Source organism: Dreissena polymorpha, chromosome 3 (genome assembly GCF_020536995.1).
Source record: "Dreissena polymorpha isolate Duluth1 chromosome 3, UMN_Dpol_1.0, whole genome shotgun sequence".
Taxonomy (NCBI): Eukaryota; Metazoa; Mollusca; class Bivalvia; order Myida; family Dreissenidae; genus Dreissena; species Dreissena polymorpha.
Window position 1 is genome coordinate 63590057 of NC_068357.1, and position 14314 is coordinate 63604370.

At 39.8% G+C, this 14314-nt stretch overlaps 1 protein-coding gene across 1 annotated transcript; it reads right to left on the minus strand.

The window, feature by feature from the left end:
- Positions 1-4629: 4629 nt before the first annotated feature.
- LOC127874457 (ribosomal biogenesis protein LAS1L-like) lies at positions 4630-9723 on the minus strand. Its single transcript, XM_052418800.1, has one exon. It carries the CDS (start codon positions 9635-9637, stop codon positions 8156-8158), a length of 1482 nt encoding a protein of 493 aa, XP_052274760.1. The 5' UTR covers positions 9638-9723; the 3' UTR covers positions 4630-8155.
- Between the last annotated feature and the right edge of the window lie 4591 nt (positions 9724-14314).

The following is a 14314-nucleotide window of genomic DNA, read 5'->3' on the forward strand; positions in this document are numbered from 1 at the left end:
GCATGTTTATGTATGTATTAGCTTAGTTTGGCAATCTCAAAACACGCAATTTACCTACCTTATTGAAGTGTTATATCCATATGTTATTCATTGGTATAAAACAAAACATTATTCCATGTAAGTATTTTCAAATGCGTATAATTAAATTTGTGATCCGAAAACAATTGTCAAGTTTTATTGTTCAAGAAAGCATGCACAAATTAGACCCATGTACAAAATGACGTCATTCATTCTTATGGAAAGCATGGACTTTAATAGTACCTCTAAATTAAAAGCAAGCAGTTAACACTGTATCTAATTGGAGTCAATTTTCAACTATAAATCAGCGATTTTTTTAATATATTTTTTATTTTTCTGAGGGAGAAAAAGTAAGTTTTTTTGGGGAAAAAAATATACTTTTCAGGTGGGGGACTGCCGCCGAAGTTCGGCGGCAGATTTGATAGATTGAGAGCCCCGAGTTGCTATCTTCAATATTGTAAAAGATATGGCCAATGTTAAGTTTTCGGAGGGACAGACAGTTCAACTGCTATATGCCACCCTACTGGGTGCATACAATTACCTCGAGAATGGTTGGTTGCCTTTAAGCATATTAATTGTACACAATTGTGGTATTTTGTAATATACCTGAAGAGTACCTAGGGTACTTTTTAGTAGTACCTGAGCCAACAACAACCAATTGGGTCAAAGTAACAGTCTTATTAGGTGTTTTATGACCAAATTTGATTGTTGATCTCTTAAAGAGTGACCTTGACATTTGAGCTAATGAGACCAGTTTAAAACGTGACTTGTTCAAGAAATGTGACCAACCCAAAAATGAGATTTTTCAGTTTTTAGCTAGGCTGTTTTCGGAGAAAACCTGAGCTATTGTCATAGCCAGCTCGTCGTGTCATGTTGTCCGCCGGCGTCGTGCTAAAACCTTAACATTGGCTCTTAAATCAAAGTGCTTCCACCTACAACTTTGAAACTTCATATGTAGATGCACCTTGAGGAGTTCTACACGCCACACCCATTTTCAGGTCACTAGGTCGAAGGTCAAGGTCACTGTGACCTCTAAAAAAAAATCTGACAAGCTTTCGCAGCCGAGTGTGGTACCCGTTATGTGGTGCACTTGTTCACTTTGTCAGCAAGGTCTGCAAATAAGCTTCTTACACTGAAAAATTACAGCAAATAACATCCCTGCAGAACAAAGTTAATGAGCAAAAACTATTTTTCTATTTATAGTAACAATGACATTGACCCAGCATGCCCTAAATGCAATCCCAACCTAGATCTGCATAAAAAGCTACCAGCAAATATGGGCCCTAAGGTTCCCACCTGAGACTCAAAGAAACTAGACTTATCTGAGAAAGTGCCTGCTGATTCATGAATATTGGACCAAACAATTGACCTAAGAGTATAAACATGTTTTTGACGATGCTGCAAAGCAGCTCGTCTAAGTTATCATTCCATGAAAAAATTCTTCACAATGGCGACCTATGTAAAAGACAGAGTCAGTTCGATTGAGATAGCTCGATTTTTATTTGTTATCAAAGCTCACAAATAATGCAGACGCAATTTTGCAAATCAGTATGGGCTAGCTACGACAGGAACCGTAACCCGTGACTGCCTGTGTGGATAACTCCAGTTACTTTAGCAGACAATAATGCTAAAAGCTCTGCTTTAATCACCGCACCGCAAAATCAAGCAAGTGAGATCTGGCTCTAAATACACTATGTACTGTACCAGTAAAACAGGTGGATGCGGTGATTAAAGCAGAGCTTTTAGCATTATTGTCTGCTAGAGCCAGATCTCGCTTGATTTTGCGGTGGTAAAATGTTAACCTACATTAACTAGTGTGCTGGGTTTATCTGCCAGTGATTTGCTGATAACATTAGAGTGTTTATAAACAGCAACACGTGTTTGAGCAGACAGCTACATGTATTTGGTATAGTGTTGAATCTGTATTTACATGTAAACTTGATTTGAGTCATTCGCTAGCTGTTGGCTGAGAGAAGTTCATAACCTTTAAATTAGGCGGTGCTTAACATTTACAGGGAAATTAAAAAAAATTAAATTTCAAGCAGACAATGAAAAACTTTTTAGCTCAACTGATTGCTCAGGTGAGCTTTTGTGACCGGTCTTTATCCGTCGTCCGTCGAACATTTGTTCATAAACACTCTAGAGGCCACATTTATTGTCCGATCTTCATGAAACTTGGTCAGAAGCTTCGTCCCAACGAAATCTCTGTCGAGTTTGAAACTGGGTCGTGCCAGGTCAAAAACTAGGTCAAAAAAAAGAAAAAACTTGTAAACACTGTAGAAGTCACATTTCATGCCCAATCTTCATGTAACTTTGTCAAAATGTTTGTCTTAATGATATGTTGATAGAGTTCAAAAGTGGTTCCGGTCCTTTGAAAAACATGGCCGCCAGTGGGCGGTGCAGTTTTCCTTATTTGGCTATAGAGAAACTTTGTAAACACTCTGGAAGTCACAAACTTTGCCCAATCATCATGAAAGTTGGTCAAAACATTTGTTTTATTGATTTCTCGGACGAGTTCGAAAATGGTCCAGATCGGTAAAAAAATCATTGCCGCCAGTGGGCGGGGCATTTTCTCTATATGTATATAGTGAAAACATGTCAACACTCTAGAAGTCACATTTTTGACCCAATTTTCATGAAATTTTGTCAGAACTTTTGTTTCCTAGATACGCGAGTTAAGTTTGAAAATGGTTCCGGTCCGTTGAAAAACATGGTTGCCAGGGGGACAGGGCAGTTTCCCTTATATTTATATAGTAAAAAGGCTTGTTAAACAATCATGAATTAAGGTCATGTAACATGCGAGACAACTCTTCTAAATATTGCATTTAAGTTTAGTGTAGTTACTCCCCTTTGATTATTAATGTTTTCATAATGATACAGTGTAGATTTGTGTAACATTTATGTGTTAATTGTTATTCGAGGTTGGATGTTTTTTTTATCCATACTCATGCCAAGTCTACTGGACAGCTAGAGATTCTCATTCAATGGTTAAATGACAGCTAGAGATTCTCATACCAACTTTACAAGACAGCTAGATATTCTCATGCCAAGTCTGCAGGACAGCTAGAGACTCATGCAAAGTCTTCATGGTAGCTAGAGATTCTCATGCCAAGTATACTGGACAGCTAGAGATTTTCAGTCCAAGTCTACAGGACAGCTAGATATTCTCATGCCAAGTCTACAGGACAGCTAGAGATTCTCATGCCAAGTCTACAGGACAGCTAGAGATTATCATGCCAAGTCTACTGAACAGCTAGAGATGCTCATGCCAAGTCTGCAGGACAGCTAGAGATTCTCATGCCAATTCTGCAGGACAGCTAGAGATTGTTATGCCAAGTCTACAGGACAGCTAGAGATTCTCATGCAAAGTCTACATGACAGCTAGAGATGCTCATGCCAAGTCTACAAGACAGCTAGAGATTCTCATGCAAAGTCTACAGGACAGCTAGAGATTATCATGCCAAGTGATCATGCCAAGGACAGCTAGAGATTCTCATGCCAAGTCTTCAGGAAAGCTAGAGATGCTCATGCCAAGTCAGCAGAACAGCTAGAGATTCTCATGCCAAGTCTACAGGACAGCTAGAGATTCTCATGCCAAGTCTACATGTCAGCTAGAGATTCTCATGCCAAGTCTACAGGGCAGCTAGAGATTATCATGCCAAGTCTACACGGCAGCTAGAGATTATACTGCCAAGTATACTGGCAGCTAGAGATTATCATGCAAAGTCTACAGGACAGCTAGAGATTATCATGCCAAGTGTACAGGACAGCTAGAGATTATCATGCCAAGTCTACAGGACAGCTAGAGATTCTCATGCCAAGTCTACAGGACAGCTAGAGATTCTCATGCCAAGTCTACTGGACAGCTAGAGTTTATCTTGTCAAGTCTACTGGACAGCTAGAGATTCTCATGGCAAGTCTACTGGACAGCTAGAGATTCGCATGCCAAGTCTACAGGACAGCTAGAGATTATCATGCCAAGTCTACTGGACAGCTAGAGATTATCATGCCAAGTCTACAGGACAGCTAGAGATTCTCATGCCAAGTTTACTGGACAGCTAGAGATTATCATGCCAAGTCTACTGGACAGCTAGAGATTCTCATGCCAAGTCTACTGGACAGCTAGAGATTCTCATGCCAAGTCTACAGAACAGCTAGAGATTCTCATGCCAAGTCTACTGGACAGCTAGAGATTCTCATGCCAAGTCTACAGAACAGCTAGAGATTCTCATGCCAAGTCTACTGGACAGCTAGAGATTATCATGCCAAGTCTACTGGACAGCTAGAGATTCGCATGCCAAGTCTACACGGCAGCTAGAGATTATCATGCCACGTCTACTGGACAGCTAGAGATTCTCATGTTAAGTCTACAGGTAGTACAACAAATTAATTCTGCTCAATTGCATGATGATTCTCAGAACATGTTATGTGTATGCAATCGAATATCTGTAGAAGTTTAACAGTTAAGTACTTGTTGAGCCAAACCTTAACATACATTTCATTTTGCATGCAAACCTTAACCACAAGGACACTATCTTGTAAAACAGCTGATCATAGTTATAGGTCTTGGTCACTGAATATGAGTGAATGTTTGAAAAGACACTGAACACATAATGTTAAGTTTTATTTCAATATGTGTACTAAATATAGAGATATGGAATTGTGGCACACAAATTGCCAGCAAGATTTATGGATCTTGGTCAGTTAACTCACACTATGACCAAAAACATGTGTGAAGTTTCAAATGTATTGATATGGGAATATTGAATCTGAACAATAACCTTTTTCCAACGTACAGAAATTGCAGGTAAGATTTATATACTTGGTCGGTGACCTCTCACGAACTAGAGCTTTGTCACAGACGTGACGTATACCCCACATGCTGCATTGACACAGACTATTTTGCATGCTGTCTTCACAAAACAAGAGAAGCTAATTTATGGCGATTTTTAAGAATCATTATGCCATTATTATTTATGGCCATTTTGACCTTTGAACTCTTGAATTCTTTCCCATGACATGCCTTCCAATAACTGTGAACAAAATTAATGTACAGTCATTTAAAAATCTCACAATGAATGATATAATTATGGCCCAGACAAGCTCATTTATGGCCATTTTTTACTTTTGAACTCCAAGTGTGACCTTGACCTTGGAGATATCGACGCAATTGTTTCGCATAACACACAGTCCAATGAGTGTGAACAAATGTACCAAGTAATTTTAAATCTCACATTGAATGACAAAGTTATGGCCCAGACAAGATTATTTATGGCCATTTTTGACCTTTGAACTAAAAGTGTGACCTTGATGTTGCAGATATCGACTTAATTCCTGCGCATGACACACCGCCCAATGATTGTTAACAAATGTGCCAAATGATTTTAAAATCTCACAATGAACGACATAGTTCTGGCCCGGACAAGCTAATTTATGGCCTTTTTTGACCTTTGAACTCAAGGTGTGACCTTGACCTTGGAGATATCGTAGTAATTCTTTCGCATGACACACCGTCCAATGAAGGTGAACAAATGTGCAAAATAATTTTAAAATCTCACAATGAACGACATAGTTAAGGCCCGGACAAGCTCATTTATGGGCACCTCGAGGTGTGACCTTAATCTTGGGGATATCGACATACTTCTTTCGCATGATACACCGTCCCATGATGGTGAACAAATGTACCAAGTAATTTTAAAATCCAACGATAAATGACATAGTTGTGGTCCGTACAAACTTTCGGTTTAAAACGCACTAAGTGACCCCTTGATCTAGTTTTTGACTCGGCATGGCCCATATTCAAACTTTACCTAGACATCATCTAGATACAACTTCTGACCAAGTTTGGTGAAGATTGGATGACATTTTCGGGACAGACAGGCCGACTAACAAGTGACTCGTATATAGCCCCCATTACCAATGGTAATGGGGGCATAATAAAACAATTAAGTAAAATTTCAATTGAATGCTTGTAGTAAAAAAACCCAGAAAATATGTAAAATTTACCTTAACCAAAGAAATACTCGAATGACTACCCAGACATTTGGGCGAGTAGTATAGCTTCGACTTTTCAGTATAGAGTTGAGCTTAATATCTAAATGGATAACAATTTTCGGTAAAAATAGGCTTCATGCATTGTTCACAGTTAATAAACAAGTGTGCCAAACTGCCACAAGATACGCCGGTTTGAAGGTTTTGGACATCATCTGCTGACCAAATTTGGTGAAGATCAGAGGAAAACTACTTCAATTAGAGAGCGGACACCATGCTTAATGCTTGAAATGCACTAAGTGACCTGATGACCTAGTTTTTGACCCTGCATGACCCATATTTGACCTTGACCTAAATATCATGTTCACACAACTTCTGACCAAATTTGGTGTAGATCGGATAAAAACTACTTCAATTAAGAGAGCGGACACCATGCTTAATGCTTGAAATGCACTAAGTAACCTTGTTACCTAGTTTTTGACTCTGCATGACCCATATTGAACTTGAACAAGATATCATTTAGACACAACTTCTCACCAAATTTGGTGAAGATCGGATGAAACTTTATCAGTTAGAGAGCGGAAACCATGCTTAATCCTTGAAATGCACTAAGTGACCCCGTGACCTAGTTTTTGACCTGGCATGACCCATATTCGTACTTCTGACCAAGTTTGGTGAAGATCAGCTGAAAACTACTTCAATTACGTAGAGAGCAGACACCATGCTAAATCCTTGAAATGCACTTAGTTACCCCGTGACCTAGTTTTTGACCCGGCATGACCCATATTCGAACTTGACCTAGATATTGTCTAGATACAACTTCTGACCAAATTTGGTGAAGATCGGATGAAAACTTCTTCAGTTAGAGAGCGGAAACCATGCTTAATCCTTAAAATGCACTAAGTGACCCAGTGACCTAGTTTTTGACGTGGCATGACCCATATTCGAACTTGACCTAGATATTGTCTAGATACAACTTCTGACCAAGTTTGCTGAAGATCAGATGTAAACAATTTGAAATAGAGAGCGGAAACTGCTGTGGATACCGACCGCCTGCCAAGTGTGAAACTATAATACGTCCCGTTTTGAAAAACGAGCGTATAACAATAATATCGAGCTTGGATACACAGAAATGATTGTCTTTTGACCAATAAACAATAACAAGGCAACCGCTTAAAAATCACAAGGCAACCAATAAAAAATTACAATGCAAAATTTATTTAGAGATTTATTTTGATAAATAACAATTAATAATGATCGAAACAAATATTTTGTGCTATTTAGATGCCTTTTGTATTTAATTTTACACATGCCACCTTAACAAGAGGGATTCCCCATTCCTGAGACAATGTTATGTTATACAAGCTGTTTTATAGCAAAATTTGACAAAAAAAATGAAAGTGTGACTTTGGCCTTTGATTAGGGAGTTGGGCTACACAACCTAATTTTGCCTCATTGCGGTAATGCGTTCCAAAGTATTTTGAAGATGCATGATGAAAAACAAAGGTACAGTCACGACACGCTGTTCTATGGCAAAAGTATCATTGTACATTTTTGTCTGTCATCTTAAAATCCATTAATTTATGGCAATTATGGTTGAGAAAAGAATTTTTATGCCATTTTATGGCCAAATTTTATGTTATAAGTGTTACCTTGACCTTTAAGGTAGGGAGGCAGTTGTAACACGCATCACATCATGTTATGATGGTTTACATTAGCACTAAGCTACTTAAAAATCCATTTATTTATCAATGTGGAAATGTTATAGCGGAGACTGAATATTTTGGGAGGGACAGCCCGATGCACAAATGGACAGTGCCACTACTATATGCCGCCTTCTTTGCAGGAAGGCATAAATATTAAATATTCTGCAATAATCATGTTTGAACAAGTTTAAGCGGAGTTGCTCAAGTTGCAGGTTTATAATATTATAATTAAAGTTAAAAACAATCAATACATGTTAAATTATAAACTTAATAGTATCTTAACAGTCTTCGCACAATAACAATTCAAATCTGAAAAAATATCATAGACTCATAGTTTGTTAAAGAATTAATTATCTTAAAAGTTTAATTCTACATATTTTGGAATCAAGTACCACAATGTTTAACTTAAATCATTTTCTATAAAAGCTTTATTACATGTATTAATAGAGTTCAATGTCTTCAGCAATGATAGCAACTGGTTTGTCCCATTTAGGACTGAATTCAGAAGGAAGTACATCAATGGTGTCCATTTCAAATGTGTCATTCTCACACCCTATATCTGAGTCACTTTCGAGGTAAATATCATCATCTGCGGGTCCTGTAATCTCTTTCACACTGTCCTTGTGAAGCTCTAGGGATGTGTAAGTCAATTCATGATCTGGAAGACAACCGAAAGGGATTCTGGACCAGTCCGTGATTTTCTGTACTTTTTTCCATTTATTTTGGGCTTGATAAACGCATTGTCTCAATTCTTCTACATTATGGATTTGAACATCATTGATGTTTGCTACTGGTAATTCTTCATCAACATCCCTCAAAGCTTGAAGCTTAGAAAGGGCAGACACCTGATCTTTGTTCATTTTCAAGCATTTAAAAAGAACTTGAATGCAGGGAGCTGCCAGAGGGAAGTCAATTAACAAACAGTGGTTCAGCAGCGTTCTGTATGGAAGATCAGCAGTTAATTTAAAAGTGTCTACCTTTTTGCTAGCCGATGCATTACTCAAAAACAAGATTGTGTAGAACCATTTGCTGAGAAATATTGTTCGTCTTGAATTATTGAGACTCAATAAAAACGAAATGTTCAACAGAAAGTCTGCTATAAGATTACATCTCTGTAGAATAAGTAAAATTGGTTTCCAGAAATCAATGACAATCTTTGGTAAACAGTTTTGATGAGGGGAAACTGTTTCATAGACATCTTCCTGGTCAATATCGATGCTCGACAGCTGCTCGTCTGTGAAGACCATGTACCCATCTTCTAACAATACAGCAAAACAACTGACACCTAGTTCTGATATGATATCATCAATTTTTGACACCAGTGTCTTTGAAATTGTTGACGAGTCATTCGTGAGATCTTGAAATTTCCTCTGCATGAATGTAACAAGAGCATCCCTCAGGCTTTCTGCAAGCTTCGTTTTCTGTTCTTCAACTCGGAATGTTTCAATGGACTGGACATCCCAGAACTGACTTTTCAACCATTCGAGGCACCATGCAGCTGCAGCACGAAATTCAGTCAACGATGGCAGGGCTGCATGCGTGGACTCATGTCTCAAGTCGACGATCCAATTTGGCACACCAAGATAGGACGCTGCCAAATGCACTGGCAATGCATGCGGTTTTTGCTGATTTCTCTCGGTGAATAAATTAACAAACCGGATGACCGCCATGCTGTAGATTTCCCTCAGCCTTTGGTCGTTCCCAACCGGTTGAGAGGTTGATACATATGCTATGTTAGCTTTAATGAAAGCTGCGGTGCTCTCCACTGCTATTGGCAATCTACTTAGTGAACGAGCTTCCCATGCGGCTATTCTGTCAACTGCGTGTTGTTGGAGAAAGATATCATGGCTGTACAGTTCTTTATACACATTTCTGAATTCTTCTCTATCTACCCAAGGAAATGTCACCAAAGGAAATGTCATGTCTTACAAAACATAAAACACGTGCAACAATCAAAAAACAATGTAAGCACTTAAAGCAGACGAGCACGATATATTGGATTTTTGATGCAGACTGATAGGGTATAATGTGTACTACGTCATGAAAAGTGCAGTATGTTTATTTTCCGACACGCTTTAGATCGAGTCATCGATGTAACCCGGTATGTACGTCTTTAAGTCTGTGTGAAGAACTTTCCGTATGAGCATTGAATTGCTCTAACAAGGGTAGAGTGCGCATGCGCGAACGGGAAAGTCGTGTTTTCCAACAGTGTGATGAAAATTTAACTAAATAATTATTTCTACGAAGAATAAGTGTTTAATTTAATAAGGATTGGTATTGGGTAACTTTTCTATGCACATTGCACTAAATATGTCTGGCTAAACGGCCCCATAGCTGGTTACCGCCCTCAACCACCACTTTCTTCATACCCCACCACATTTATCGACGTGTCATCCAAGATGGCAGCCACCATGACGAAAACCGGAAACACATTTTTCCTCGAACTTCTTCTTATATTTACATTATCAGCCTACATCTCCACCACGAAACAACCACTAATTGAGTGCTTCACCTCCATGACGGCAGCCTCACTAAACATCTCACATGTGAAAGGCTTTACCTTTGTCGAACGCCGAAATTTACCGTCGAAACGAGACCGGATGTGGCACTTCAGACAAGGTAGATGTTTATTCATCCTACTGTTGCTCCTTGCTGGTGATGTTGAAACCAACCCTGGCCCAGGAAATGCTTCAATCTGCCCATGTGGTCTCTGCGATAACCCTGTCAACTGGTCACAATTAGGCGTTTGCTGCGATAACTGCGGTGTATGGTTTCACAAATCCTGCGAAGAGATACCATCGGGAAATATGTCCCACCTAAACAAATCCAGTGTTGTCTGGAATTGTTGCAGATGCAACAGTATCAACATCGATAGTTTCACCTTCAATAGCTTTGAACTTCATACCTCAAACGTCTTTACACCCTTACTCGATACAGATACCTCCTTTGTCTCAGTTACTTCATCCTGCTTCAGTCCATTACACTCCAGCAGCCCTCATCCACACCCAACAGGTAAAAACAGAACATCGTCCACAAACAGTTCACATGGAAACTCCAGCCATCAGCATACCACCAACCATGCAACTGATCGAAACAAGACAAACCTACGTTTACTGACCGTTAATTGTTGCGGACTACGTACCAACAGATCAGAATTCATAGCAGCACTAGACTACATCAAGCCAGACCTAATATGTGGCACAGAGTCCTGGCTGCGCGGAGTAAAACCAGGTGCTGATCCGGATAAAAATGCCATCCTGTCGAGCGAAGTGTTCCCGCCAAACCTGACTGTACACCGGAACGACAGAACATCAACCGTGGGTGGAGGAGTATTTACTGCTGCGAGTGCCAACATCATGATGGACGCCCAACCACATCTCACCACTGATTGTGAAATAGTCTGGTCCAAAGTACAAACCTGGAAGGGAAAGGACTTATACTTATGTTCCTTCTATATGCCTCATCGCAACATCAACATCATCCATAAACTAGACGAATCTATCCGCCATCTAACATCAACTGCTAAAGAAAAGTACATCATCTTAGCCGGCGACTTTAACTGCCCAGATATTGACTGGCCCAACCTGATTGTGAAAAAAGGAGCCACTGATAGAGATGTCCAACAAGCCTTGGTAGACCTATCCATAGAACATCGCCTAACCCAAGTCCACGACCAACCTACTAGGAACAACAACATTCTCGATCTCGTATTCACTAATAACCCTTCTCTAGTTAAAACTTCATCATCAGTCCCTGGTATAAGCGACCATGCCATGGTGGTTACTGACATAGATATCATCCCCCAGAAGATTAAACAAAAGCCTCGAAAGATTTTCATTTTCTCCAAAGCAAACTGGGATAGCATCAACGAGGACATGCAGCATCTCTCAGCCACAGTCGTTACTGAAGCAGAAAGCAAAGATTCAACCATTCAGTCACTATGGGACACTCTAAAAGCAGGCTTTGAAAAGTCAATTAATAAACACGTACCATCTAAAATGAGCAAGAAGCTCAAGTCTCTACCATGGCTTAACAAAAACCTGAAAAGAATGATCAGACGTAAATCAAGACTCTACAAACACGCTAAAAAAAGTAAACAATGGAACACCTTCAAATCCTTCCAAAAAGAATGTAAAAAGGCATTTAAGAAAGCCGAAATCAATCACATCAACAACACAATACAAAAAGGCCTCGATGAAAAGAACACCAAACCCTTCTGGAGTTACGTAAAATCACGCAGACAAGATGGCTCCGGCGTTGCTCCCCTGAAAAAGATGGGTGGACTTGTGAGCGACAGTAAGGAGAAAGCCCAGCTGCTTATCGACCAGTTCAAATCTGCTTTCACCAAGGATACAGGAGATACACATCTTCCGGACACCACAAAGAGATGTCGTACACAAATACCCCCACTCAGTATCACCACAATAGGCGTTGAGAAGCTCCTCCGTAACATCAACCCTGCCAAAGCTCAAGGGCCAGACATGATACCGAACTTAGTATTGAAGACCTGCGCCAGCCAGTTAGCACCTGCTTTATCAACAATATTCCAAATATCTATAGACTCCGGTAAACTCCCTCGAGATTGGAAAGATGCTTTTGTCTCACCCGTTTTCAAGAAAGGCGACGTCCACCTAGCTGAAAATTATAGACCCGTCTCCCTAACCTGTGTTACATGCAAGCTTCTAGAACATATCATATGCAAACATATCCTAAACCATCTGGAAAATAACAACATCTTAACTAAACTTAACCATGGCTTCCGAACCGGATTTTCCTGTGAAACACAACTACTGACCACTGTCCATGACCTTCTCTCCAACTATGACTCTGGCACGCAGATAGATATGGCTATCCTGGATTTCAGCAAGGCCTTCGATACGGTTCCACATAAAAAGCTCCTGCAAAAACTGAAGCAGTATGGCGTCACTGGTAGCATAAATCACTGGCTCGAGGACTTCCTTACAGACAGGAGCATGAATGTTGTTGTGGAGGGAGAGAAATCAAACCCGGTAACTGTCGACTCCGGTGTTCCACAGGGCACAGTCCTTGGCCCTCTGCTTTTCCTCTGCCACATTAATGACCTACCAGATTCAGTTAAGTCATCGGTCCGCCTATTTGCAGACGACTGCCTACTTTATCGACCCATCAGAAGTCGCCATGACCATGAAATTTTACAACAAGACCTGAACAAACTAGAAACCTGGGCTAACACATGGGGCATGCGATTCAACGCCAAAAAATGCTACATCCTAACCATAAACCAGAAAACCTCAAAATTTTACCAACTCGAAAACCACATCCTTCAACAAGTCCCAGAAAACCCATACCTCGGAGTGACAATATCAGAAGACCTAACTTGGAGCTCACACATAAATAAAATCACCAAAATAGCAAACTCTACACTCGGCTTCCTAAGACGCAACCTGAAACACTGCCCCGAATCCTGCCGTAAAACAGCATACTTCGCCTTAATTAGAACTACTCTAGAATATAGCTCCATTGTCTGGGACCCACTCCTTCAAAAAGACATCGATAAAATTGAAAAGATCCAAAAACAATCGGCGAGGTTCATAACCGGCGACTACTACACCAAAACATCAGGCTGCGTGACAAACATGCTGAAGAGTATGAAGATCCCACCTCTCCAGGAAAGAAGGAAGGCCAATAGACTTATCTTCTTCTTCAAGGTGGTTGAGGGGCTGGTGCCAGCAATGCCTAGCCAAGACTTCCTTACCCCAGTCCGGCAATCAAAGCGTAGAATTACCCCTAAACATTTCAAAGACTTCAAAGTAAACAATATCGTTGAACAATATTCAGTTAATAACTCTAAGTGTTTCACACCAATCCAGTGCAAAACCCAATTATACAAAAACTCATTTTTCCCTAAGACATTAATAGAGTGGAACAATCTTGAAGAAAGTGTTGTTCGCGCGGACACAGTTGACATATTCAGGTCAACTGTCCTACAGTGGGACTAAACCACCCTCTCTTCCGTCGCGCCTACACCGAAAGGTCCTGCGACGTACATATCCAGATCCAGATCCAGATCCAGAACACAATTGATGAAACACTATTATTCTGTTATCGCTTATTTCTGTAATCATATCGATCACCATTGCCATGACTCTGAAAGATACAGTTTGTGCTGTACCTATTTTAAAAATAGCAAATTGCTTCATATACGGCTAGTAAATGTTTACTGCATGTGCTTGACAATTTCCACGATGGATTGTTTACATAGAACTATGTCAATTATTAAATTGTAAATATATTGACACACGTATGTATTCGACTTTTTATTTAGTGTAAGTGTCTAAGTCCGGTCATGACCTATATTGACCTTTATCAGCAGTCAATAATATGTTTCAGGTCTGTAGACCCGAATGAATAAAAGTCTTTTACCGGTACTTCATTTGAAAAAGGAAAATTATAAAGATACAGAATTGCGTTTTGAAGCGATGAAATTATTTTAATGAGTGGGTACATCAGTTTTACGCTCAACTCTCTAAATTGATAGATTCTTGAACTGTCGCTTTAGATCAGCAGAAGCGTGTATACATAAAGGCTGAGCTGTTACATTCAACAGCAATATTTTCATT

Excerpts from the sequence above, each read along its gene's own strand:
- LOC127874457 (XM_052418800.1), bottom strand. The coding sequence starts at position 9,637 with ATGACATTTCCTTTGGTGACATTTCCTTGGGTAGATAGAGAAGAATTC.